Source organism: Fistularia commersonii, chromosome 4 (assembly GCF_037954325.1).
Source record: "Fistularia commersonii isolate RoL2024-O1a breed Wild chromosome 4, RoL_Fcom_v1.0, whole genome shotgun sequence".
NCBI lineage: Eukaryota > Metazoa > Chordata > Actinopteri > Syngnathiformes > Fistulariidae > Fistularia > Fistularia commersonii.
The window spans coordinates 14627516-14651588 of NC_141287.1; the positions used below are offsets into that span (position 1 = coordinate 14627516).

Sequence of the window (24073 nt, forward strand, 5' to 3'; positions counted from 1 at the left end):
CGATCAGAAGAGGTCCCGTCCCCTCGTAGAAAAACAACCTCCTGATCGATTGATGGCCGACGTCCATGTCTAGGCTGATCCTCTGGGAGTGTGTGTGTGTGTGTGTGTGTGCGTGCGTGCGTGCGTGTGTGTGTGTGTGTGTGTGTGTGTGTGTGTGGAGGGGGGGGGGGACTGTGGTTGAACAGTCCCGGGGAATCTTTGGTTTCTGCGTCTGGGTTGAAGAGGAGGAGAAGAAGAGGAGGAGCAGCAGACAGATGGAGGGAGCCCCCCATCCCCCACCTCCACCCCCAAACACAATTACACCGCCATGTTTGCTGCTCGTGATTGACAGCTTTGAGGAAGAGGAAGAGGAAGAGCAGGGGAAGAGAAGGGAGCAGGCAACAAAGGGGAAGGGAAGAGGGAATGCGGAGGACGGGAAGCAAGGAGTCGTCGAACACGGGGAGGTGCCGATCGTTCCCTGCGCGCGTCAATCAAAGGGTCAGAGGTCGTCCGGCTCCGCCCCCCTCCTCCTGCCCGCCGTCCCGCCTAGTCGCTGTCGTCCTTGTCGTCGTGCACGGTGGTGGTGGAGTGGTTGTACAGGCCCTGAGCCATGAGCTGCAGCGCCAGGCCGTTCTTCAGCCCGCTGGCCTTCTTGATCTTGGCCCTCTTGTTCTGGAACCAGATCTTGATCTGGGACTCGTTGAGGTTGAGCTCCAGCGCCAGCGCCTGGCGCCGCTGCTCCGTGATGTAACGGTTCTCCTGGAACTCCGTCTTCAGCCTCTGCAGCTGCTCCGCTGTGAAGGCCGTACGTGGGCGCTTGTCCTCCTTCCCCCCCCTCGACTTCTTCAGCTTCCGGGTCCTTGGACCTGCAGTGGGAGCGAAGACGAGGAGGAGGAGACGTGAACACCGCGAGGAGACGTTAGCACCGGTGTACCCTTGGGAAACCCTCAGAGAAACGCCAGAACCACTCCAGTCAGGAGCACCGGGGAGATACTGATCAGATGAGCTGATCACATGACAACCGAAAGAATAACAACACAACAATAACAACTCTAATAAAAATAAATAAATAACAATAATGATATGATTATGAGTAATAGTCATATTATTGACATGATCATCATCATCTAATGATGATGAACATGTCAATAATATGACTATTGCTCATAATAGTTATTGTTTTTATCATGACGATGATAATGAAAATATGTTTAATTATCATGTTAATAATTATGATGACCACAACAATAACAGTAATAATAATTATAATAGTAGTAATAATAATTGTTATTATGTTAATTATAATTATGGCTATAATCATAAGAATTTTAATGATAATTATGATGATAGTTAAAGGTGATGAGGGTGATAATATTAATAAAAGCACAGTAGTGTTCATAACAATAATGATGATGAGTATAATAATAATAAAAATAACAAGAACAGGAATTATTATAAACAATGATGATTATGGTCATATAATAATAATAATAATATATTTAAATTATAATTATAATAATAATCATTGTTATAATTGATAACAATCATATTTACAGTGTATATGGTTGTTGTTGTTAACAGTAACATGAACCGTGCCTGAGCTGATAATTTTAATCTCCAGAGATAATCTGAGATGATGATGAGATGAGAACAACTTTATTTATCCCGAAGGAAATTGTTCTGCCAGAGTTTCAAGTAAGAAACATAACAGGAATAGATAATAGTAGAAAGGAGGAAGAATAAGAATTACAATGAAATATGTATTGTCTTAACTGTTAGCTGTAACTACAAAGATTGAAGATCTGTAGGAATAATAATCTGGAAAAATAATTAGAATCGATCAGATCCTAAAAATAACAGCAATAAAATGAACATGAACGTCAAAGGTTTTTATAATCCCGTGACCACTTTGAAGCTGCTCTTTACAGACGCGGTCGCGTCTATATTCTATATTCGCTGTCTTGATGTTTGTTATTGTGCGTTGATTTTTAGGGGGCGGGGCCTCCGAGGAGGTCAGTTACGTCACGGATCCTTCATTGGGGGGGGGGGGGGGGGGGGCACCGAACTTTGGGCTGCGCGGGTCACCTGACGCGCACGAGCGGGTTGCACCCACTCAGAGTGACGGTTACAGGCACACGCGTGCGCGCAATAAGGCGTGTATGTAACTCAAATCGCACAATTTAATAAAAATTATAAATCATAGTAATGATAATAATAATAATACTTACTAAATACTAAATAATATTAAATAAATAATGTATTCGATTTCATTTATAAACACCAACACACACACACACACACACGTGCGCGCAAGAGGTGTGTTTTGTTTGCGCCCGCCGTGTTCGGTGAACGTCTGGCTATGGATTTGTTTTGATCAGAATAAATTTTTTTGATCGATAAATGTGAACGATAGTCGAATGAGCCTCTTAGAACAACGGATACACCGGAGAAGCCGCCGTTGTGTTTTATAAAAGAGAAATAAAATATGAAACACAGTTTACGCTCACTGATCTGGAAACGGATTCGTGAGATCAAAGGAGATAAAAGGTGAACAAACGGAAGTTGATTCAATCCGATTAGAAACACAGGAATTATTATTTCAAATTAAATTGATTATTACAGACGTAATGATGGGGAAAAAGGTGGATAATTATGTAGTAATAATAAGGGTGAGACATACACACATACACACACACACACACACACACGCCGTTTGGAGCGTGTAATCCGATGAAGAGAATGGAAAGCCCGTCGGGGAAATTCTCCCATAATACATAAGAAAATGTAGAAAATTGGTCTAAACGATATGATTATTATGACGTCACGGCCGGCCTCTTCGCACCAATCGGAGGAACGAACATAATTTTAATTTGACTCGGCATTTTAATTCTAAATTAGTGAGAAATATTTTCAAACAAGTATAAAGGCGACGCATTTAAAATAAATGTATTAGATGCATTTAATTATATTTAAATATATGGTTGTTCTATTTTTTACTGGACCGATAAATTCTCCTGATATTAAAATATAAATCTGATTCTCTTTTTAATTTTAACTCAGTATGTTTATTTATCGATCGATGAATTCAGTGTTTTTTTTTTTAATTTTTTCCCACTTCTGTTGGGATTCGAACAGCATTCAATTCAATTTCGTTGAAATGTAGCTTTCGTCGTTTTCTTTTTTTTTTGTATTTATTAAATCGTTTATTTAATTTTAATGATGTTTTTAAAGTCAAACAAACGTGCGGCTTGGTTCCGTGCGCGGCGCCGCCGATGCCGCCGGCCGTTCCCGGTAAGAAACGGCTGAGCGCGTTCACTCCAGTACGATGGTTTTATTGTTAACGGCCGGCAGCACGAACAATTATAAGAGTAATTATATTGATTGTAATAATTGCAATTATAACAATCATAGTAATCACAGAAATAATGCTTGTATTCACACAAAGAACAAAGTTCGTTTTGATCTGATCTTTGATGTTCGCACTTCAAAGGCAGTGTTTTCCCGCCGGAACGGATGACGTCCGTTATTCCGTCCGTCAAACTTTAACGGCGTTTAGTTTAAACGCGGCTTTGACCGTCGCCGTGGTCGGACTTCCGGCGGAAGCGCGGCGGCCTCGTCTTACCAGATGACGGCCGGTCGGAGTAGCGGGTGCAGTACACCCAGGCGGGCCACAGCAGCGGCTGGCCGCCCGCCGCCGGACGCCCGCCGCCCGCCGCCGCCGCCGCCGCGTCCCCGGCCTCCTCCGCCTTCACCCCTCCGGCGGAGGCGGCGGAGGCGGCGGCTGGTGCCGCGGCGGAGGAGCCGCCGCTCCCGGAGGAGGAGGAGGCGGAGCTGTCGCTGCTGCAGCCGGAATCCGGGCCCGGCGTGCCCGGGAGGCCGGAGCCGGCCGGCCGGGCGCCCTCCTTCCGGCAGCCGAAGTCCGGACGCAGGATGTCGGCGATGAAGAAGTTGGTGGTCCGGTGGGCCGCCGGGGCCGGAGGCGGGAGGGCCGCCGCAGGCGGCGGGGCGGCCGCAGGCGGCGGGGAGACGCTCTCCGCCTCGCCGCCGTCCGAGCCGTGCGCGTCCATGGCGGCTCTCCGGAGGCTCCGCGGGGCGTCGGGGTCCGAGGGCGTGCGGGGCGCGCTAACGCACGGCGGCAGGGGGGGGACCGGGGCGCTGCGGGGGGGGGGCTCCGGGCGGACAGGCGCCGCGGCGCGGCATGGCGCGGACCGGGAGACTGTGGGACCGGGACGCACACCGGGGGAGCCGCGGCGCGGTATGACGGACCGAGCCGTACAGTCCACATATCACTGCACACACACACACACACACACACACACACACACACACACACACACACAGACACGCGTTAGGCGCATGAATAACACCGTGAAGCGCGGTGGACCAATCAGCGAGCAGGACACTTGTGGACACGAGGTGACGGTGGCCAATGATGTCTGACGTCTCTGACACACACACACACACACACACACACACACACACACACACACACACACACACACACACGGATAGATTCCTCGCTGTTAAATGTGAGCGGGTCTGAAGAACCCTGTTCCTCAGCTCTGGAGATCTTTGGAACCCTGGATCCAATTCTTTTCGGAAAATCCAAAGGTTCCCTCTGAGGATCTTTCTTCTCAGGGTTCCTTAAGGAGGTTCTTCCACGCCTTCATGTTGGAGAACCTGGTGTGTTTCATTGGGGTTCCTTGAAGAAGCTCCAGTAGATGTTCTGAGAAGAACCTTGACCAGGACCATCCTCCACCACAGTGGAACTGCAGAAGCCCAACGTTCCTGGGGTTCTCCTGTTCTCCTGACTGCCATCTGCAGGGTTTCCCCTTGGCCGCCCTCCACGGCCGGGTTTTGAGGAGAACTCAAAACCCTTCTGATGCTCTCATGGTTCAATGTTCTCAACACAAAGGTGGAGGAACATCAGCGTTCTGACAGGAGGAACCAGGTGGAACCAAAAAATGGATCACCTTTTGTTCATGTCTATTTCTTTGCACAAAGGCCTCCTCCTGGAAAACTTCCTCCAAGAAAACCTCCTTCCGGAGCCCCTGCCTGGTTCTGGGGGTGTGAACCTCCTCTGAGGTTCTAGCAGGTCCTTGCAGATGTTCCCACTCCCTTCCTTGGTCCAGAGGTGACCGGTCCTCCCGGTCCAGGCCGTCGTTTCCCGCCGGCTGGTTCCGGTGATCAGTCCTCCGCCTCCCCGCTGTCAGTCGCCATTGTTTCCCGCCGCGGCGGCGGAGGCGCGGAGCCTTATCAGCGGTGAGGCGGCCGCGCCGCGGAGGGATAATTGATTGGTTCTAATTAGCGCTGCGGCCGAACGAGGAGCCGGACGTCCATCACCGGACACCGGACACACACACACACACTCACACACACACACACGGACGGACACTCAGACAAACGCGCGAAGACACATTTGCACGGGCGCCCGCACACACACACACACACACACACACACACACACACACACACACACACACACACACACACACACACAGAGGCATGCGTATACATTCACACACGTTTTTTGTTTTTTTCGTAATAAGTCAAAAATTGTTTTAAATAAAAAAAAATCCTAAAAGCCGGAGGGGATTTGAATAGTTTTAAATAGTTGAATAGTTTTAATCATTATGAATTTGTTTTTTTTTCATTGTTTTGTGTATTCTGTTTTGTTATCATATAGTAATGAAACGGTAATGACACTGTTATTACACAGGTTAATTACAGGGATAGAACATCAAAACCAACATTTTCTGATTTGAACGTTATCTGATTTGAACGTTAAATGTCTTTGTTAGTTAAAGTTAAAGAACACTTTGTATGTTCACTGTTTATCATTCCAAGTTGACGCCGGATGTGACGTCACACCCATCTTCCGCCTCCTCTTCGCAGTGCGGAGTCTCCTCGGTGAATCCGTCCTGACCGATCGATGGGGGGACTGGGGCAAGACACACACACACACACACACACACACGGACTTTCTTGCTTCTTAACGTCACCGGGCCAGATGACGTCATCGCCGCGCTATCTTTAATCCGATCAATGGTTCGATAATCAATGAATCTCTTCTGTCTGAATACCCCCCCCCCTCAAAATACGCGGCTCGGTCAGCGGATGGCGGGAAAACACGCATCCTCTCACCATGATGTCACTGCCAGCTTCCCGCACAGCAGCGCCACGGCGCCACCTTGGGGCTGCGGAGGGGACGGCCGGAGATAAGGAGGACCTTCAGTCGACGTCAACAGGAAGTCCACCATAGTTCCACCTGGGGTCCACCTGGGGAAACATGAAGTCCACCAGAGGACCACCAGAAGTCTATCAGAGGTCCATCAGAAGGTATAGGAAGCCCACCATGGGCCACCCACAGATCCAGTATGAGTCAACCAGAGGTTGATCGGAGCTACATTAGACGCCCACCAGATGTCCACCACAGGTCATCCAGAGGTCCACTGTGGGTCAACCAGCAGGACATCAGAGGTCTACTCTGGGTCAACCACAGGTCCACTATGGGTCAACGAGAGGTCCATTCGAGGTCCACCAGAGGGAACTGGAAGTCTACCAGAGGTCTAGCATGGGTTTTTGGTGACACACCTTTCAGATGGGAATTAAAGACTTGAATCAGAACATGTCAGCAGAATGTGAAGAACAGGAGTGAGAAGAAAGGGAAAGACCAAGAGATAGAGGCTCAAACACAGGGCAACACCACCACCTAGAGGCTCTGCTGGGAAGTACGGCTCCTCCTCCTCTTCTTCCTCCTCCATAAACACAGGTGTGTTCCATCTTCTCCCACTCAGGTGTGGTGCAGCGTGACCACCTGCATCGCCATGGAAACTGCAGCATCTGGAACCAATACCTTCAACATTCACGATGACTGACATCAAACATCAGGAGTCATACGTGTTCATTCCTTCATTCCTCAGCCCCTCATTGGATGGGGGGGCGGGGCTTAACCTTGGCGGTCAGCTGTAAATCATCCTACCTTCACCCTCTCATTCATACGTGCAGATGGTCTCCAGCCTCCAGTGAGCATTTGGACCAGAGGAGAGACAAAGAACCGGAGAACATCAGGAGAATCCATGCGGGAGGTGACCACTGAGTCATCTGCCCCCCATGGGTGGAGATAGTGGTGGGAGCTGGGAGTGGAGGTCACCGCACGTTACTTCTGAGTCAGGACTTCTCCTCGTGGACAGTTTCACAAGTGGTTCCTCTGTTCCTTCAGCCCTCTAAGACTTCCTCTTTCCTGGAAGCCAATGCTGAAACTGTGTGTGTGTGTGTGTGTGAGGGTGTGTCTGTGTGTGTGTTTATGTGTGTGTGTCTGCTATAAGAGTGTGCCTGAAGGCGGTGGGAGTGCCATCATGGAGACGTCTGTGGACCATGGAGGAGGAGTGTCTCGCTCCAACCCGCTCTTCGGCCTGTCGCTCAGCAGCAGCAGCCTCCGCACCTTCCAGCCCGAGGGTGAGTTCAGATGGATTCTCACGGCAACAGCAGCAGGAGGTCCCTCTGACCCTAAACCTCTCGAGGGCTCGGCCGTGGCGCCTTTTCCTCCGGTGTCCGCCCGACCACCCCCGGGTCAGAAGGTCACATCACCTTGCTCGCTTCCTGTGTTCCAGAGATAAAGCCTGCAAGACCCCGCCGGCCCTGGAGCTTCTACCTGCTGCTGGTCTACCTGCTGCTGCACACCCTGCTCAGCAGCTTCTTGCTCTACAGACGTAAGTACAGCCTGTCTGTGTGTCTGTCTGTCTCTCAGTCTACCTTCCTACCTGTCTGTCTGTTTGTCTCCAGTCCTGTCCCTGGAGGCGAAGTTGTCTGGCTCCCATTCAGAAAGACAGGTGTCCCATGGGGGTTCCCCTTCCAACTCCTCTGGAGCTCTGGGGGTTCGTCTGGAGCTCCTGCAGAACCAGGTCCGGTACCTCGCATACCTGTCCATTGTCTGGGAGAGGGATCAGCATGCTCAGCATGTCTCCTGGTTGCCATGACAATAGGTCAGCAGCCTGTGCGGAGAGAAGGGTCAGCTGGACAGGATGTGGGCAGGGCTTCATCTGCTCAATGTCAGCACCAACGTCCTGAAGGCCAACCTGAGCAACCTGCACCTCCACCAGGGTGAGGTGTGTGTGTGTGTGTGTGTGTGTATGTGTGTGTGTGTGTGTGTGTGTGTGTGTGTGCATGTGTGTTTGTGCATGTGTGTTTGTGCATGTGCATATGTGTGCATGTGCATATGTGTGTTTTGGTGCATGTGTTTGTATGTACATGTGTGTGTGTATGAGAGATCATTGTTACATTCTGGATTGCTGCTGATCATCAGGCGTATATAGTGAATGAAGTTCAGTTTCTTAACCCTTAAATTGCCAGTCTGTTGATGTCTCCTCTGTGCTGGTTGTTTCAGGAGATGTTTCAGGTCCAGCTGGACCCCCCGGACTCCCCGGACCCCCTGGACCTGCTGGACCTACTGCGGCCCCTGGACCCCCTGGACCCCCTGGATCTACTGGACCTCAGGGACCTCAGGGACAGTCTGGATCCCCTGGACCCTCAGGTCAGTCCCCCCTCCCGGTTGTTCTGGAGATCTTCTCTCTTCTTTCATCACTAGGTCATCTTGGTTTCCTGGAGCTGTGACACGAGTGTGTATGCCCGTTCATCTTGCCCACTCCTCTCCTCACACTTTTTCCGTGGTAAAATCCGAGTTTTGCCGCAGAACCCAGGAGCTCTGGCCTTCAGCCTTGCCCTGGAGATCAGCTTCCTCCTGCTCCTCTTCTTCTGTCCGCTCAATCTGGCCTAGTCCGTCCTTCATGTCGCAAGCAACATCTAGGCATGAGCCCCAGAGTGCGTGTGTGTATTTATGTGTGTTGCAGTTCCTGGACAAATCCATTGTCTCAGCAGATTCTGACATTGAAATCTTACAGTTTCTCTTCCTTCTACATGACTTCGCTTCAAGTGTGTGTGTGTTTATGAGTGTGTGGGTTATTGTTACAGGCATTTTGTCCCCAAAGCATTGCAGCTGAACCCCCATCCATCTGTGTGTGTGTGTGTAAATGATGTAAAAATTATATTAAATCCAAACCAATATAAAATCCGATCCAACATATCTTTCCAGTAAGTTTCCTCGTAACACAAAGTGTGTGTGTGTGTGTGTACCTGCAGGCACTGCTGGCCCCCCCGGCCCCCCTGGGATGAATGGTGATCGTGGAGTCCCTGGAGCTCCAGGTGAGGTCCTGGATCTCCCCCACCTGCAGAGCCCCTCCATCCTTTCCCGTACCTCTGGTGCCTCCCGGTGTCCGTAGCCGGAACCACAGGCAGAAAAGGTTCACCTGTGGAGGCTTGTGGATGTTTGCATTTTGAGAGATCAGTGAGACAGAGATGGGTGAGGTGAGCCGAAGTGAGGTGAGCTCCTACTCAGGAGGCTCAGCCTGGGCCAATAAATGTCCAGGATCCTAAAAAGGAGCTTCAGGAATTCTGCGAGAAGAAAAAAAAGACGCATCGCAGAACACCTTTTCTTCATAAAGTATAGCAGAACCAGGATCAAATTCTAGTGGGTTCTGCACTGCAGCCGAGTTCGGGTTTCTCCTATGGCCCACCCCCAATCAATGATCAATCACACCGATTTGCAAACCTGGAACAGGAAGGTGAGCTGAGCCTGAAATGAACACATGCATATAGACCAGCTTCATCTTCTCAAAGAGGCAGGAGGCACTTATCTCCATCTTGCTGAGGGACCTCAGAAGGTCTGAGCCCTGGAGAAGAGCAGGCACGTGAAGATTTTGAGGGTCTGAGGGCCCGACTGAGACGCCGCCGAATCAAAACCACTGATGTTCCAGGTGTTTCTCTGTCATCCTCAGGAGCTGCAGGAGCCAAAGGTGACCAGGGGTCCCCAGGGAGTCCAGGTATATCAGCAGCACGTGTGTGTGTGTGTGTGTGTGTGTGTGTGTGTGTGTGTGTGTGTGTGTGTGTGTGTGTGTGTATGTGCCTGCGTGCGTGCTGCAGTGAACATCTGGTTGTTGTTGCAGGGGCTCCTGGAGTGCAGGGACTCAAAGGAGACCCGGGAGTCCAGGGTCCACCTGGACCTCCAGGTAAGGACTCCACTTAGATCAGAAAGGTGTAGAACTGAACCTGCAGGGTGTTGTTGCTATGGCCACTTTAAGTCTAAGGCATCAGTCACCACGGCACATCTTCAACTACAGGTCTGGATCATCAGTTACCATGGTGACATGTAGTGATATAAAGCAACAGCGTTGGTTACCATTGCAACAGTGGCTGAGTGACCTGATTCAGACCCGGTGTGACTAGACGTCTGGTGTGTGTGTGTGTGTGTGTGTGTGTGTGTGTGTGTGTGTGTTTGTGTGCTGTCCCACCTGTCACTGCCTTTCTTCAGGAGTACCTGGAATCCCCGGGTCCAAAGGAGAGAAGGGGGAAGCCAAGTTAGCACCTGACTGTGAGTTCCTGTCTCTTAACCTAAACCACTCATGTTGTTACCATGACAATCAAACCTCTTGAGTGATTGTGGCTCTCTGGTTGTGCCACCATTGGTTAGCAGAGGTCAGGCTTAGCCCCAGTATGATCCTGACATCTGACTACATGATCTAAGAAAGCCTTTGGGCTGCTCCCTTCAGGCCTCACCACAGCCAGTCACCTGCCTCCATCTAACCAGCAGCCAATTACCTGCCTCCATCTAACCCTCTGCTATGCAAACTCTCCTCTCATACCAACTACCTTCCGGTCTCCTTCCTCTCCATCCATAAACCTTCTCTCTGGTCTTCCTCCAGACCTCTTGGCTTTAAGGCCCAACCTAAGCATTCTTCTTCCCAGATCTTCTCCATCCCTCTTCTGTCCATGTCCAAATCACTGTGACCTTCTCTCCAGAACATCTAACATGTGCTGTCCCTCTGAGCTCATTCTTGATCCTCCCCATCCTCCTCACTCCCGAAGAGGAACCTCCTCACCTTCATCTCTGCTGCCTCCATCCTCCTGTCTTCATCTCAGTGTCTCTAAGCCAACATTGTCTTGTACATCTTTCCTTTCCTTTTGGTGGATACTGTTTTATCACCCCTGATATTTTACTCCACCCATTCCAACCTGCTTGGGCACATACCTCCACCCTCTCTATTACTCTGGTCTGCTGACCCTAAGTTCTTTAAATCCTCCCCCTTCTTCATCTCCAATCCCTGTAGCCTCACTGTCCCACCTGGGTTCCTCTCATTCACACACATATATTCTTGCCTTGTCTTGCCACGACTAACCTTCATCCCTCTCCTTTCTAGAGCATTCCTCCAAGGTTTTCCTCAACCTCTTCCCTGCTCTCACTACAGATCACAAGGCCATTTGCAAACATCATGGTCCATGGAGATTTCTATCTAACTTCATCTGTCAGCCTGTCCATCACCACTGCAAACGAGAAAGGGTTCAGAGCTGACATCTGATGTGATCCCAACTTCACCTTGAACTTCTCTGTCACACCTTCAGCACACCTCACCACTATCTCATAGCTGGAAAAAATGTCCTGCAACAGACTCTCTGCCACTCTAGACATACCATACCATAGTTCCTCTCTGCACCCTATCATATGCTTTTTCTAGGTCTACCAAGTCATGATGAAGCTCCCCCGATCTTCTCTGAATTTTCTCTACCAGCATTCTCGAAGCAAATTCTGCATCTGTCTCTGTCTAGGCATAACGCCATACTGCTGCTCACAAATGCTGACTTCTGCTCTCAGACTAGTTTCCACTTCTCTTTCGCATAACTTTATTGTATGGCTCATCAACTTTATCACCTTATAGTTTCCGCAATTCTGCACATCCCTCTTATTCTTAAAAATGAGCACCATCACACTTCTTCTCCATTCCTCTGGCATCTTCTCACTCTCTAAGATCCTGTTGAATAATATAAACTGAAACTCAGCTGCCTCTCCTAGACACTTCCATACCTCCACAGGTATATCATCAGGACCAACTGCCTTTCCACGCTTCATCCTCCTCAATGCCTTACTCACTTCAACTTTACTAATCTCTGCTACTTTGTGGTGTTACCCTATGTCCCTGCCATTTCTAGAAGAAAGTATTCACTGCAGCCATTTCCATCCTTTTTAAAAACTTGACCACCATCTGTCCCTCTGTTACTGTCCTGGAGACCAAACCTGTCCATCACTTCTTCATCACCTGCACCAACATGTCCACTGAAGTCTGCACCAGTGACCGCTCTCCCACCCCTGGGGATAATCTGGAGACACTATTTTCTCTTCCAGAATATTCCAAACAAATCTCTTTTTCAAGATGGCACCTATTACATTCCTCTTTCAATGAGAAAAGAGAAACAGAAAGTTATTGAGAAGAGCTGACCCTCTCGAACAGGGGTCAGAAACCCTTTTGATCGGGAGGGCTATAAAAGCCAAATATTTCTAAATATATTTCATTGAGAGCTAAATAGTATTTTTAATGTATAAAGAATCAAACATGACTTACTTTTAATGCAACCTCTGGTGCTGCATGGATTTGTTCGAAGTGCCACTTTATATTTGGCCGTTTCATCGATGCAATTTTATCATTGTATATTAGACATAGCGCAGGTCAAAATGCAAATTCCTCTGTCCACGCAGCCTGGAAGGCACGGTAATTATCGTCTTTTTTTGTTCTTTTTGCCATCTTTTCCGTTGCAAGGGTGGATACGGATAAACTACTTGGCTATCTGATGTAATCGATTTCTTCACCTTTAAAAAGACCCGGACATGCTCGGAAGCCATTGGTTCCCGACTCGACCGACGGGTAACCCGTGAAATTTATCTACAAAACTAATTTCTGTTTAGCTATCAAATGACACAGTATTATGAAGAAATATCACAAGTATTTTAAAATCAGTTCCAAACTGATTTTTTTCTTTTTCAACTCAAAATTGTCTGGGAGCCATATGCCGTCGCCGGAAGAGCCATATTTGGCTCGCGAGCCATAGGTTCCCGACCGCTGCTCTAGAATCTGTCTGCATATCCCCTCCTCCCAGTGACAGTCCGGCTGGTTCCGGGGTCATCCAGGGGACGGGTGGAGGTCAAGCACAATGGTGTCTGGGGAACTGTTTGCGATGACGGCTTCGACACGGTGGACGGAAAGGTTATCTGCAGGATGCTCGGCTTCCGAACCGCCCTCAACATCTACAACGCCCCCGCAGGTAGGAGGGGGCAGCGCAGGCTGACTCCACAACCTCCGCAATCTTTCAAACAAAACCTTTTACCTTGTGTTCTGGTGGAACTCTGGAAACAGGAAGTGGCAGTATCTGGCTGGACGACCTGCAGTGCACGGGGATTGAGTCGGACATCTTTGAGTGCAAGCACGCCGGGATTGGCATCAGCAACTGTGACCACACAGAGGACGCCGGTGTACAGTGTGCCTGATAACTCCGCCCTCGCCATCCCGCTGTAATCCCATGTAACTTAATAAACAGGTCTGTCTCCTGCTTCCCGCCTCCATCACTCTGAGATCAGAGAGTGCTGAGCTAGGGTGACATGGAGGTCACATGATGGTCACTCCTCAACTCACAGAGATCACACAGAGGTCACCATGTGCCCTGTCAGGAAACAAAGTGTCCATCAGCTCTGTTATCGAGTTTACCCATAAGGCTTGAAGATTATAGGAATATGTGCGTGTGTGTGTGTGTGTGTGTCTGTCTGTGTGTATGTAAATACTGTACATGTATGAGTGTGTGTGTATCAATCAGTGTCAGTGTGTGTGCGCGCTTGTGCTTATCCCACACACACACTAACACCTCCCCCCCCCCCCCCCCCCCCATTGACGTATTGCTCCTGGTGACAGTGAGAAATAAATCTGGGGGGGGTCGGGTTGTCATTCATTATTCAGACCCACCTGGTCACCCGGCACACATGCACACAAACACACAAAGATTTTCCTGCTTATTAACGTCGCCGGGCCGGATGATGTCATTGCCGCGCTATCTTAAATCCAGTCAATGGTTTGTGATCCATAATCAATAATTCTCTTCTATCTGAAGAGACCCCCCCCATCCAAACACGCACATTGGTCAGCGAGTGGACGAGTGGACTGGAAGTCCACTAGAGGTCTAGCAGAGGTCTACCAGGAGTCTGGGAAACACACCTTTCAGATGGAAATAGAAGATTTCAACCAGGACATGCCATTCAAAATCTGAAGGACAAGAGAGAGAAGAAAAGGAGAGACCAAGAGATGAAGGCTTAAACACAAAGCAACACGGCCCCCGTGAGACTCTGTGTTGCTACTAGTGTTGCTCCCAAGCCCAACTCACCCGATTCCCAGTGGGATGTTGTGCCGCAGCCTTGCCTCAGCTCGGTTGACTGCATCCCGGGCACGCAATTTCCTATCCGTTCTGACCTCTATCCCTACCGAAAAAACCTTAGCGTCAGATGAGTCTTGATAGACCAGGACTTCTCTGGCTCTAGTCACCTTGAACTCCACCACTAGACTGCTCAGTGGGAGCTGCAACTTGGTGTTCCGCCCGTAAAGGCCGATGCCGCTGAGACTCCGTGGAAGGCCAAGCCACCTGCGCAGAGAGTGGTTTACCTTACGTTTCAGGTCTCCACTGGGGATATTGAAACTCAAACAGAAGAGATCATAAACCAGAAGAGGCCAGAGCAGCCGGGGAACAATTCTGTGTTGGTACATGCAGGCCTTGAATTTCCCGGGAAGTCCTGTGCGGTCCAAGGCAGAAAGCCAAGCGCCGAGGTCATCGCCGGTTGACCGGCGAGATGCGATGTCCCTCAAGTCAAAGAGTTTCCCCAAGCTCTTAATTGGCTTCTCAGACTCTGTTCAAATTTTCACATCCCCCAGAGGACAGTGGAACTGGTTTGCCAAATTACCCTTTCTGATGAGGTCTGATGAGAGACCTGGATTTGCCAGACTTGAAACTCATTCTTGCCCATGCCATGAGCCTTTCAAGTCCTCGAAAAGCTCACCCGGGCAGCGATATTGTGGAAACCGTTAGGTCGTCCATGGAAACCCTGATTGGAGGCTGTCGTGTGCTAGATTTGGACAATGGGCCTCTGCACTCTACTTCGCTTGATTTCACATGCATTGTCATGGCTACTGCAAACAGAGATACCGAAGTTGTACAACCAGTGATGATTACCTTCTCTAGACGGTGCCATGCTGATGCTGGTGACCCAGAGGACACCCTCAGGCTAAGGTTGTTGTAAAAGTCAAGGATGAGGTTTTGGATCTTCTCCGGGACACTGTGCTTTGTCAGGGCCAATCCCAGTAGTGTGTGTGGGATTGAACTTCATGCATTAACCAGGTCTAGCCAAAGAACTGCCAGGTCACCCTTGCTCTCTTAAGCCTCTCTGATGAGTTGGGTTACCAATGTGGTCAATGCAACATGGTATGCCAGGAACACCTTCCTTCTGCTCCGAGATATCTATGAAGCTGTTCATCAGGAGGTATTCTGTGCGGCAGTTGGCAACAATCTTGAAGAAGATCTTGCATTCCACGCAGAGGAGTGAGATTGTCCGGCATTGCTCGATCTTACTCGCATTTTCCTCCCTACGAATCCATACACCCTCTGCGAACCTCCATTGCTGTGGCACTTTTTCCTTCCTCCAGACCACCTTAGGAGTCTTCCAAAGACGCTCTCGCAGCTGTGGGCTCTTTTTGAAGACTTTGTCAGGTACTCCACTTGGTTCCGGGTTGAAGACACTCGGGCTGACTTGACGACATCCTCCACTTCTTTGAGTGTGGCTTCTTTGATGTTTAAGAGGGGCCGTGTTCAGGTGGGAAAATGAAGGTATTGCCGTGTCCCTACTGCTGTCACCATAGGTGTTGCTTATGAAGTAATTGATCTCACCTTCAGACCAGGAGAGGTGGTCACTGCGATTCTGTCCCAGCAGCTTTTTTGTAATTCCAAATAGATTTGAGATGAAGGCATTGCGTTTCTGGGCCTTCTCTTTCCCACTCTTCCTGTGCCACTATCCATACCAAAGGGTGGTGAACCTCGCCCGGACTGTGTCAATGTCATCGCTATGAATGACATCAGTAGTAACATGTGTTTCATTCATTTGTTTATCCACCCGTTTGTTCCTTTGTTCCTTACTTCATTCATTCAATGGTTCATTATGTCCCTTGATCTCCTGCAGCCCCTCATCCCCTCATTGGATGGGGTCGGGGCTTAACGTGGGTGGTCAGCTTTCAATCATCCCACCTTCACCCTCTCATTCACACTTTCAGATGATCTCCAGCCTCCAGTGAGCGGGTGGACTGTGGGGGGGAGACAGAGAACCTGAGAGCATGAGGAGAATCCATGCGGGAGGTGGCCCCCCCTCGGTGTAGATATTGGTGGGCCCATGAAGCAGAGGTTACCTCACATTACTTCTGAGTCAGAACTTCTCCTCGAGGACGCTTTCACAAGTGGTTCCTCTGTTCCTTCAGCCCTCCAAGACTTCCTCTTTCCTGAAACCCTCTGCTGAATCGATGGATATCACTGTGTGTGCACTTGAGTGTGTGTTGATGTGTGTATGTTTATGCATGTGCATGTAGGGATGGGCGTGTACGCGTGTGTGTGCGCGCGCGCGTGCATGTCTTCATGTGCATGTGTGTGTGTGTCAGCTATAAGAGTGTGTGTGATGGCAGTGGGAGTGCCATCATGGAGACGTCTGTGGACCATGGAGGAGGAGTGTCTCGCTCCAACCCGCTCTTCGGCCTGTCGCTCAGCAGCAGCAGCCTCCATGCCTTCCAGCCCGAGGGTGAGTTCAGATGGATTCTCACAGCAACAGTGGCAGGAGGTCCCTCTGACCCTAAACCTCTCGAGGGCTCGGCCATGGCACCCTTTCCTCCGGTGTCCGACCGACCACCCCTGGGTCAGAAGGTCACATCACCTTGCTCGCTTCCTGTGTTCCAGAGATAAAGCATGCAAGACCCTGCCGGCCCTGGAGCTTCTACCTGCTGCTGGTCTACCTGCTGCTGCACACCCTGCTCAGCACCTTCTTGCTCTGCAGATGTATGTACAGCCTGTCTGTGTGTCTGTCTGTCTCTCAGTCTACCTTCCTACCTGTCTGTCTGTTTGTCTCCAGTCCTGTCCCTGGAGGCGAAGTTGTCTGGCTCCCATTCAGAAAGACAGGTGTCCCCTGGGGGTTCCCTTTCCAACTCCTCTGGAGCTCTGGGGGTTCGTCTGGAGCTCCTGCAGAACCAGGTCCGGTACCTCGCATACCTGTCCATTGTCCGGGAGAGGGATCAGCGTGCTCAGCATGTCTCTTGGTTGCCATGACAATAGGTCAGCAGCCTGTGCGGAGAGAAGGGTCAGCTGGACAGGATGTGGGCAGGGCTTCATCTGCTCAATGTCAGCACCAACGTCCTGAAGGCCAACATGAGCAACCTGCACCTTCACCCGGGTGAGGTGTGTGTGCATGTGTGTGCATGAGGGGAGAGAGTGCAGTTTCCAGGTAAATCAACCATCTCAGCAAATTCTTGGCACTGAAATCATAGTTTCGCTTCCTTTTACGTGACTTTGCTTCAAGAGTGTGTGTGTGTGTGTGTGCGCACGTGCGCGCACCACAGTCAATGCCTGCTTGTTGTTGCAGGGACTCCTGGAGTGCAGGGACTCAAAGGAGACCCAGGAGTCCAGGGTCCACCTGGACCTCCAGGTAAGGACTCCACTTTGATCAGAAAGGTGTAGAACTAAGCCTGCAGGGTATTTTTGCTATGGTAACAACACCTTGTTATAAAGCCATGGTAGTAGCTGCCATGGTAACATAGCCAACTTTAGGTCAACAGCATCAGTCACCATGGCAACATCTTCAAATGCAGGTCTGAAGCATCAGTTTACATGCTGACATGTAGTAATATAAAGCAACAGCATTGGTTACTATAGCAACATGTCCCATTGAAAAGTTCACCAGCTTTATGACCCTGAAGTGGCTGAGTGACCTGATTCAGACCCTGGTGTGACCAGATGTGTGTGTGTGCGTGTGTGTGTGTGCTGTCCTACCTGTCACTGTCCTTCTTCAGGAGCACCTGGAATTCCGGGGTCCAAAGGACAGAAGGGGGAAGCCAAGTTACTGCCTGATCGTGAGTTCCTCTCTCTTATCATTTACCACCCATGTTGTTACCATGGCATTCAAACCACTTGAGGGATTGTGGCTGTTTGGTTTTGCTGCCGTTGGTTAGCAGGGGTCAGGTTTAATCCCAGTATGATCCTGACTTCATTATGTTAGAAAGCTTCTTCTGTTCCTTTGGGCTGCTTCCTTCAGGACTCACCACAGCCAATCACCTCCCACCAATCTACCCAGAAGCCAATCACCTACCTCTATCTAACCCTCTCCAATGCAAACTCTCCTCTCACACCATCTACCTTCCAGTCTTCCAGTCTTCTCCATCCATAAACCTCCTCTCAGGTCTTCCTCCAGACCTTGTGCCTTGAAGCTCCAACCTAAGCCTCCTATTACTATGGACTGTTGACCCTAAGTTCTTTAAATCCTCCCCCTTCTTCATCTCCAATTTCTGTAGCCTCTCTGTTCCACCCAGGTTCCTCTCATTTACAAAAATATATTCTGTCTTGTCGTGACTGACCTTCATTGCTCTCCTTTCCAGAGCATACCTCCACCGCTCTTGGTTTTCCTCAACCTGTTCTCTGCACTCACTACAGATCACAATGCCATCTGCAAACATCATAGTCCATGGAGATTCCTATCTAACCTCATCTGTCAGCCTGTCCATCACCACTGCAAACAAGAAAGGGTTCAGAGCTGGTCCCTGATGTGATCCCAACTCCACCTTGAACTTCTCTGTCACACCTTCAGCACACCTTACCACTGTCTCACAACTAGCATACATGTTCTGCACCAGACTATACGTCTCTGCCACTCTGGACACACCATACCATAGATTCTGTCTCTGCAACTTATCATATGTCTTTTCTAGGTCTGCCAAGGCACAATGCAGCTCCCCCTGAACTTCTCTGAACTTCTCTACCAGCATTCTCGAAGCAAATGGTGCATCTGTAGTACTCTGTCTAGGCTTAATGCCACACTGCTGCTCACAAATGCTGACTACTGCTCTAAGTCTTCACTCTTTTCCCCTCCAGAACATTCCTAACAAATACCACCTTCGAGATAGCCCCTATCCATTTCTCTTCCATGAGAAAACAGAAATAGAGAAGAAGCAGACCATCTAGGACCTGTCTGTATATTCCCTACTCCCCAGTGAAGGTCCGACTGGTTCGGGGGTCGTCCAGGGTGCAGGTGGAGCTCCAGCACTATGGTGTCTGGACAACTGTATGCAATGACGGCTTTGACATTGTGGACAGGAAGGTGATGTGCAGTATGCCTGGCTTCTGAACCACCACTAGCATCACCCCCTCAGGTAGGAAAGGGCAGCGCAGGCTGACTCCACAACCTCACATCGGGGTGAAAATGGGATCCCTGTTGAAATCTTTCAAACAAAATCATTTTTACCTTTTTTTTTCTGGCAGAACTCTGGAAACAAAAAGCGGCAGTATCTGGCTGGATGACCTGCATTCCAGAACATCTTTGACAGCAAGCATCAACAACTGTGACCACACGGAGGATGCCAGCGAATAGTGCATCTGATGACCCCACCTTTTCTCTGGCTGCCTTGCCATCTATGTAACTTGATAAAGAGGTCTGTCTCCTGCTTCCCTGCCTCCATGACTCTGGGCTCAGAGGGCGCTGAGCTGGGGTCACATCAGGGGTGTCAAATTCAAATACACAGTGTACCAATATTTAAAAATCGATACAAGTCAAGGGCTGGAGTGGTTTAATGTTATTGAAACACCTGTTGAATGAACTTATTGCATACATTAACCTTGAAACTAACAAAGCCTTTAAATTATTACCTATTAAAACCACATTAAACATGAAATAAATAAAAAATCAGGTGCAACAATTTCTTATGGCTCTATCTCCAGTGTTGTTTCTAATGAAAACATTTTTCAACAGCCAAAAGAGAATTTCCTTTAAAAGAAAAAAAATTAACACGTCTTGTGGTAGCAAGAAAATAGTACAATAAGGAAACATATTACAGCTCAGCCTATGCTTTTTTCTAGGTCTACCAAGGCACAACTCCCCGACCTTATCTGAATTTCTCGACCAGCATTCACGAAGCAAATTCTGCATCTGTAGTACTCTCTCTAGGCATAAAGCCATACTTCTGCTCACAAATGCTCACTTCTGCTCTCAGTGTAGTTTCCATTACTCTTTCCCATAACTTCATTGTATGGCTCATCAACTTTATCCCTCTATAGTTGCCACAATTCTGCACATTCCCCTTATTCCTAAAAAGCAGACACCGACACACTTCTCCATTCCTCAGCAATCTTCTCACTGTCTAAGATCCTGTTGAATAATCTAATCAGAAACTCAGCTGCCTCTCCTAGACATTTCCATTACTCCACATCATCAGAACAAACTGCCTTTCCACTCTTCATCCTCTACAATGCCTTCCTCACTTAATTTTTACTAATCTTTGCTACTTTGTGGTCTACAATAGTCACCTCTTCTACTCTTGCCTCTCCTTCATTTTCCTCATTCATCAGTTCATCAAAGTACTCTTTCCATCTTCTATCTCTGTTTTGCCGGCCTGAATAAATCATTCCCTAACTCCCTACTGTCCAACTGCACATACAAGTCATCGTATGCCCTTTGTTTGGCCTTTGCTATCTCTATCTTTACTTTACAGTGCATCTCCCTGTATCTCTCCTGTCTCTTCACTTCAGCCCCTCAGTGTCCCAATTCTTCTTTTCTAACCTCTTTCTCTGTATATACCGCTGTATTTCCTCATCCCACCACCAAGTCTCCTTATCTACTTTCCTTCTAGACCAGTGGTCCCCAACCCCTGGGCCATTGATTGGTTCCGTTAGCTTTATTATCTGAGTCTGAACAATCTTTATTTTGAAAAATCTATTATTTTGAAAAATGCCCAGAATCTCAGTTACATCTCAGTCACTTGAGCACCAAAAATGTAACCCACAAGCTGGCAAAATGAGTGAAAAACAGACGTCAGACAGAAAGTTTCTGTTCGAAGGGGAAAAGGTGGATCCACATGTTTATTACGTTTATTTTTATTGTTGCAATATAGACAATCTACGTGTATGAGGTATGCGGTATGTGGCGCCAAAAGAAGCCTTTGACATTCGTCAGGGGCTTGACCCTTTGGGGTGAGAATGGACTGCAAAAAGTAGCTCTACCTGAGTAATTCCTCCTGCATTTTCTCCCAGATCCTGACCACCAGCCCACTCTTTTGACACAAGTTTATCCCAAGGCAGGCCCATTTAATTTACGCATACCCCTTCAAAGATATCCTTTTCCGTACTTGTGCCATGCATTGATCTCAACCCCCATAGTTACAATGTTAGGCACAGATCTACAAGTGTCACTTTCTTACGGTATCAGAAGCGTTGCTGCTCTCTCTGTGAACATATCTCTGCCTCCCACCAGACTTGAAACCCCCTGTGTTCAAAGTCCACCTGACATTTAGCTGTTTTTGGCGGAGAGGGGTCGCTGACAGTTGACAACAGGCGACTAAGCAAGGCCAGCTGCTGAGCAGGTCGGGCTTGTGCTTACCGGCACTCAATTGACACACCACAGCACCACTAGTGTGTTATGGGACTTTTAGGCCTGCAGGATAATATTAATTATTATTAGTGATGCCCACCGATATGTTGCAAGCACCATTAATACATTGTTTCCTCACAGGTCACATGACACAGCATGACCTCTGACCTCTGTGTGCCCTTTTCTGCATCTTACACGTGACCCACATATGTTAAGCTCCAGGCCTGCGGGCCAGATCCGGCCCACAGTGGAATTATCTTTGGTGTTCATTAGGTCCATTATCAAGATGACCCATAAGGCAGGAAGATTCTCGCCGACCAAGGAATGTCTGTGTGCATGAGTGTGTTTGTATGTAAATACTGTACATGAGTATAAGTGTGTCAGTCAGTGTGTGTATGGTTGTGCCTGTCCTCCTGTTTGTGTATTAGTGTATGTAAATATTATACATGTATGAGTGTGTGTGTATGTAAATATTATACATGTATGAGTGTGTGTGTATGTAAATACTTTGCTTCGCTGATTGTGTGTGTGTGTGTGTATGCGTGTGTGTGTGTGTGTGTGTGTGTGTGTGTGAGGGGACTCATCAGGATTCTGAGTGTGCCCTCTGATTGGTGGAGGTGTTGGTAATGGATGGATGTGGGTGTGGTTGCAGAGGGATGTGTGCCCCCCCCCCCATTGGTATTCACAGGATGAAGTTGCTGGGGACTCAAAGAGACAATTACACACACACACACACACACACACACACACACACACACACACACACAGTAATCCCCCCCCCCCCTCACTTGGGTGACTAAACGCTCCAGGTGACAGTGAGAAATAAACCTGGGGGGTAGGAGTGTCACTCATTATTCCAGACCCGGTCACACACACACACACACACACAGATGGAAACATACACACGACCACATACACACTCACACACATAAATACACTTGCACGCACGCACGCACGCACGCACGCACGCACGCACGCACGCTCATTACTGTCAATTCCAGGTCTTTCCAGGTAGTTTCCAGATCATTCAATTCATTCTGCAAGGTCTTCCAGGTAGTTTCCTGGTGATCCTGTTGACCAAGGCTTAATCTTGACTCTTAGAGGCCAATTAGAGCGTCATTGCGCCCTGCAGGGGGGCTCTGGAGTCAGAGGTCATCGAAAAAAGGGGGGGGGGGTGCATTTGTGCTGCATATTAATGAATGAGGAGTGGGCAAGGAACATGAGGGCTCTGTGTGTGTGTGTGTGTGTGTGTGTGTGTGTTTCTTCCTGCAGGTAAAAAGAGGAGATGGAAAGGAGTTAGACAACTATTGGGAGGGTTCATGTCCCTTGTCTATGTTCAGAGGTCAGAGGTCACGGTGGGTGAGTCCGCTTCCAAGCTGTTACCATGACGATTGTCCGCCTTCTCCATCACAGGTGACCCCCCCCCACACACACACACACCTTCCCCCTGTTATGAGCCGGGTCCATGAATAGAGATGTGACACTCGTGAGAAACGACGGCGCCATTACGGCTGATTCACCGGACGCTGCGCTTAAATCAGCCGGCGGCGGGGCGGCGTGGAGCACATAACTCACTGCAATGACCCCCTCTCCCCCCACTGAGGAAGAGGGAAGATGACAGAATGAAATTATGGGATGAAAATGTTCCTGGGAGCTTTGGAGTCGAGCGCTAACGTCCACATCAAATGTGAAGAGACTGGCAAGCGGCGCCGCGGACAGACGGTCTCCATCTCACATCCACCCTGAAGTGCCTCTCTACGTCCAGAGGGGACGGCGCTGGAACATTCCAGAAGAACCTCCAACAAAAATGAAACATCTCAAAAAAACACTCCAAAACATGCAAAATGTGCTCCGTGACTGCAGAGCCAGACAGGACCTGGAGAACCTGCAAGAACCAAAAACGGTGTGCAGTCGTCCGTGGAGGTCCGAGGAGGTCCTGATCTCTGTGCTGTTGCAGTGTTTGCTTCTCACAGAGCAGCGGTCACCTCTGTCCACCCTGCTGGGAGTGAAGCCCTCAGACTGAACCACAAAAAACCACAACACACACTGGGTCAGGGTCAGGGGTCAGAGGTCTGGGGTTGGGTTCATCTGGATTATGGTCTGTAATTCACCTCCAGATTAAGGAAACATAATCCCACTGACAACTTTCATGGGAGATGTTTGAGTTGAAGATGACAAATTTAAAAAACCACATCCTGTGATTTCATCTTCAGCTCATTCTGTGCTTGCGTGTGTGTGTGTGTGTGTTATTGTTGCAGCCTGTTGCAAGGCATTTTGTCCCCAAAGCATTGCAGCTGAGCCCCCATCCATGTGTGTGTGTTTGTGTGTGTGTGTGGGTGTGTGTCCTGAGGACCAGTGTATATTTAACGGTGGCGTGTGGACCCTCTGACACCAGAGTCAAACAGCCTCCAACATCCTTCACTTCCACCAAACTTTATTTTTAGAGAACCAGGCTTTGGCTCCAATCATAGAGCAGAACCTCCAGGGTTCCTCCAGCGAGGAACGTTCTGGGTTCTCTGTGTTCTTTAAATCTTTTTTAGGTGACCTCTGGATCTGCTATCTTTTATTAGA

The 24073-nt window shown here is 49.0% G+C and overlaps 3 protein-coding genes across 11 annotated transcripts; 2 read left to right on the forward strand and 1 right to left on the reverse strand.

Annotated features, from left to right (window-relative positions):
- Positions 1 to 306: 306 nt before the first annotated feature.
- On the reverse strand, positions 307 to 4046 carry LOC147234850 (homeobox protein engrailed-1a-like). Its single transcript, XM_086144518.1, has 2 exons — positions 3602 to 4046; positions 307 to 845 (listed from the first exon to the last, which is right to left on the reverse strand). The coding sequence occupies exons 1-2, from the start codon at positions 4044 to 4046 to the stop codon at positions 526 to 528; spliced, it is 765 nt and encodes a 254-aa protein (XP_086000644.1). The 3' UTR covers positions 307 to 525.
- A 3235-nt stretch (positions 4047 to 7281) lies between these two features.
- On the forward strand, positions 7282 to 13410 carry LOC147234851 (uncharacterized). Its single transcript, XM_086145524.1, has 11 exons — positions 7282 to 7437; positions 7593 to 7691; positions 7765 to 7883; positions 7965 to 8082; positions 8366 to 8512; positions 9118 to 9180; positions 9813 to 9857; positions 9981 to 10043; positions 10346 to 10405; positions 12961 to 13125; positions 13218 to 13410. Exons 1-11 carry the CDS (start codon positions 7338 to 7340, stop codon positions 13346 to 13348), a joined length of 1110 nt encoding a protein of 369 aa, XP_086001650.1. The 5' UTR covers positions 7282 to 7337; the 3' UTR covers positions 13349 to 13410.
- A 2455-nt stretch (positions 13411 to 15865) lies between these two features.
- Positions 15866 to 19831, forward strand: LOC147234852 (uncharacterized). 9 transcript variants are annotated; one of them, XR_015105998.1, is made up of 8 exons: positions 15866 to 16678; positions 16834 to 16932; positions 17006 to 17124; positions 17206 to 17323; positions 17513 to 17575; positions 17940 to 17999; positions 19139 to 19292; positions 19402 to 19831. XR_015105998.1 is itself a non-coding variant. In XM_086144609.1 (8 exons), the coding sequence occupies exons 1-7, from the start codon at positions 16519 to 16521 to the stop codon at positions 19265 to 19267; spliced, it is 753 nt and encodes a 250-aa protein (XP_086000735.1). In that variant the 5' UTR covers positions 15866 to 16518; the 3' UTR covers positions 19268 to 19292; positions 19402 to 19831. The 9 variants fall into 9 exon arrangements, 8 of the variants coding, with proteins under 8 accessions (XP_086000735.1, XP_086000737.1, XP_086000738.1 ...); XM_086144609.1 differs by having other exon boundaries at positions 17206 to 17328; XM_086144611.1 differs by lacking the exons at positions 19139 to 19292; positions 19402 to 19831 and adding exons at positions 18852 to 18922; positions 19015 to 19039 and having other exon boundaries at positions 17206 to 17328.
- Positions 19832 to 24073: the final 4242 nt, after the last annotated feature.

What these genes read in the sequence shown, in the direction of transcription:
- LOC147234850 (XM_086144518.1), bottom strand. Translation starts at nt 4,046, where the DNA reads ATGGACGCGCACGGCTCGGACGGCGGCGAGGCGGAGAGCGTCTCCCCG. An exon ending in CTCCGACCGGCCGTCATCTG is followed by an intron (nt 846 to 3,601) that starts GTAAGACGAGGC and finishes CTCCCACTGCAG; the next exon opens with GTCCAAGGACCCGGAAGCTG.
- LOC147234851 (XM_086145524.1), top strand. Translation starts at nt 7,338, where the DNA reads ATGGAGACGTCTGTGGACCATGGAGGAGGAGTGTCTCGCTCCAACCCG. An exon ending in CAACCTGCACCTCCACCAGG is followed by an intron (nt 8,083 to 8,365) that starts GTGAGGTGTGTG and finishes TGGTTGTTTCAG; the next exon opens with GAGATGTTTCAGGTCCAGCT. An exon ending in TGGATCCCCTGGACCCTCAG is followed by an intron (nt 8,513 to 9,117) that starts GTCAGTCCCCCC and finishes GTGTACCTGCAG; the next exon opens with GCACTGCTGGCCCCCCCGGC.
- LOC147234852 (XM_086144607.1), top strand. Translation starts at nt 16,519, where the DNA reads ATGTGCATGTGTGTGTGTGTCAGCTATAAGAGTGTGTGTGATGGCAGT. An exon ending in TGGAGCTCCTGCAGAACCAG is followed by an intron (nt 17,125 to 17,205) that starts GTCCGGTACCTC and finishes CCATGACAATAG; the next exon opens with GTCAGCAGCCTGTGCGGAGA. An exon ending in AGCCAAGTTACTGCCTGATC is followed by an intron (nt 18,000 to 18,851) that starts GTGAGTTCCTCT and finishes TGTCTTTTCTAG; the next exon opens with GTCTGCCAAGGCACAATGCA.